Source organism: Aplysia californica, unplaced genomic scaffold (genome assembly GCF_000002075.1).
Source record: "Aplysia californica isolate F4 #8 unplaced genomic scaffold, AplCal3.0 scaffold00770, whole genome shotgun sequence".
Classification (NCBI taxonomy): domain Eukaryota; kingdom Metazoa; phylum Mollusca; class Gastropoda; order Aplysiida; family Aplysiidae; genus Aplysia; species Aplysia californica.
The window spans coordinates 330,299-332,058 of NW_004798040.1; the positions used below are offsets into that span (position 1 = coordinate 330,299).

The 1,760-nt window shown below is 42.4% G+C and overlaps 1 protein-coding gene across 1 annotated transcript in view; it reads right to left on the minus strand.

Annotated features, from left to right (window-relative positions):
- Positions 1-1,760, minus strand: part of LOC101856055 (SLIT-ROBO Rho GTPase-activating protein 1) — a gene marked incomplete in the record, with an annotated part of 35,771 nt that overhangs the window by 28,763 nt on the left and 5,248 nt on the right. Inside the window, 1 exon segment of the mRNA XM_035972633.1 lies at positions 157-340. Within this exon segment, the coding sequence (XP_035828526.1) occupies positions 157-340 (184 nt within the window).

Sequence of the window (1,760 nt, forward strand, 5' to 3'; positions counted from 1 at the left end):
CCCTCTCCTCCCCCTCCCTCCCGTCCACTCACTTGGGTTTCTCGGCCTTGTGTCTAGCAATCATCTGTTTGACTAGTTTGTCATTGTCTGTCTGTCTGTCTGTCTGTCTGTCTATCTATCCATCTATCTATCTATCCATCCCTCCCGTCCACTCACTTGGGTTTCTCGGCCTTGTGTCGAGCAATCATCTGTTTGACCAGTTTGTCCAGGTTCCGGGCATACTCTAGCTCCACGTCGGCGCGGCGTCTGAAGAACTCCTGTAGCTCGGCCACTATCGACACCTCCGTGTCCAGCTTGGTCTCCAGACATTTCAGCTGGTCGTTCAGCTGTTGTCGGATGTCTGTGGGGGAACACACAGGTAAAAATACACACCGTTAGTCTCACAGTTACGACAGGATGGATGAGAATGACACACACACACAAACACACACACACACACACACACACACACACACACACACACACACACGCACAAAAGCATACACATACAATCATGTACATAAAAACGCACATACACACAAAAACTTTATAAAGATGAACGCAGCTGTTTATTACACACTTGTTAGTTGCATCACATTTGACAAAATCAACGACAAACAACAACAAAAACAACAACAACGACAAACAACAAAAACAACAACAACAAACAACAACAAAAACAACAACAACGACAACAACAACGACAACAACTGTTTCATTATTTAGTTTTTAGTTTTAGTAGAGGTTTTACGGCGCTCGCAACTGAAGGTCATATAAGCGCAAGAAGATTAGAGGTGTTACAAGAGAGTAACAAACATTAAAAAGAAGGAGGAGAGATTAAGACGATAGATGTTTGATAGGAAAGAAGAAGCAAACCACACCATAGCACCCGCCAACCACCCACAAGGTTTAGTCAATACAAAAACAAGCAGATAAAAGCAGGTCAGCACATGTAGTTCTGGGAAACATTCTAACACACAGGGCAATTAACATTGTCAGAAAGAGAAGGGGAAAAAATAATAAAACCTTAGGACAAAGAATACTAATGTCCTAATTAATTATGACATTTCCTACATAGTGCTCCACCCCGACTTCAAACCACAGGCTTCAAGCCTGAGCGTTTCACAAATTACATAGGGGTACAATAGCAACATGCAGACAGTACAAAGTGTTCTGGCTAGAAATCCAGATACATGTATATCTCTTTTAGTTTTAGCAAGAGTTTTACGGCACTTGCAACACAACAAGAGCCGAAGATTAGAGGTGTTACAAGAACTTAACAACCACAAAAAAGAAAGAGGGGAGATTTAAGGACGATAGATGTTTGATAGGAATAAAGGAGCAAATGACACCAGAGCACCCGCCAACCACCCGCACATGCATGTATCTCTTATAACAGGGATGAGGATATGTGCTTTGAAAAAAAAGGAGGGTGGGAGGGCGTGAAATGAGGAAGGGGACGGGATAGATCCTGTGAAAAGTTTAAAACTGTTGAGGGGAAAACGAAACGAGAAAGACCGACACACGACGACAAACATGCTTTTTAGAGAGTGTTTGTTCCGAGTCTCAGATTCAAGTCCAGAGAAACATAACCAGAAAATGTCCATGATTGTCTGTGTCCGAGGTTTTTTTTTGGTTTAAAAAAACAACGTTTAAGTCAGTGTTTTACGGCACTTGCAACACCAATAAGCCATCATAATAATATACAAGAGTCGAAATTAGAGGTGTTACCTTACACCCCCCTCCTCTCCTCCCCAACCTACCTCACACTATCACTCACA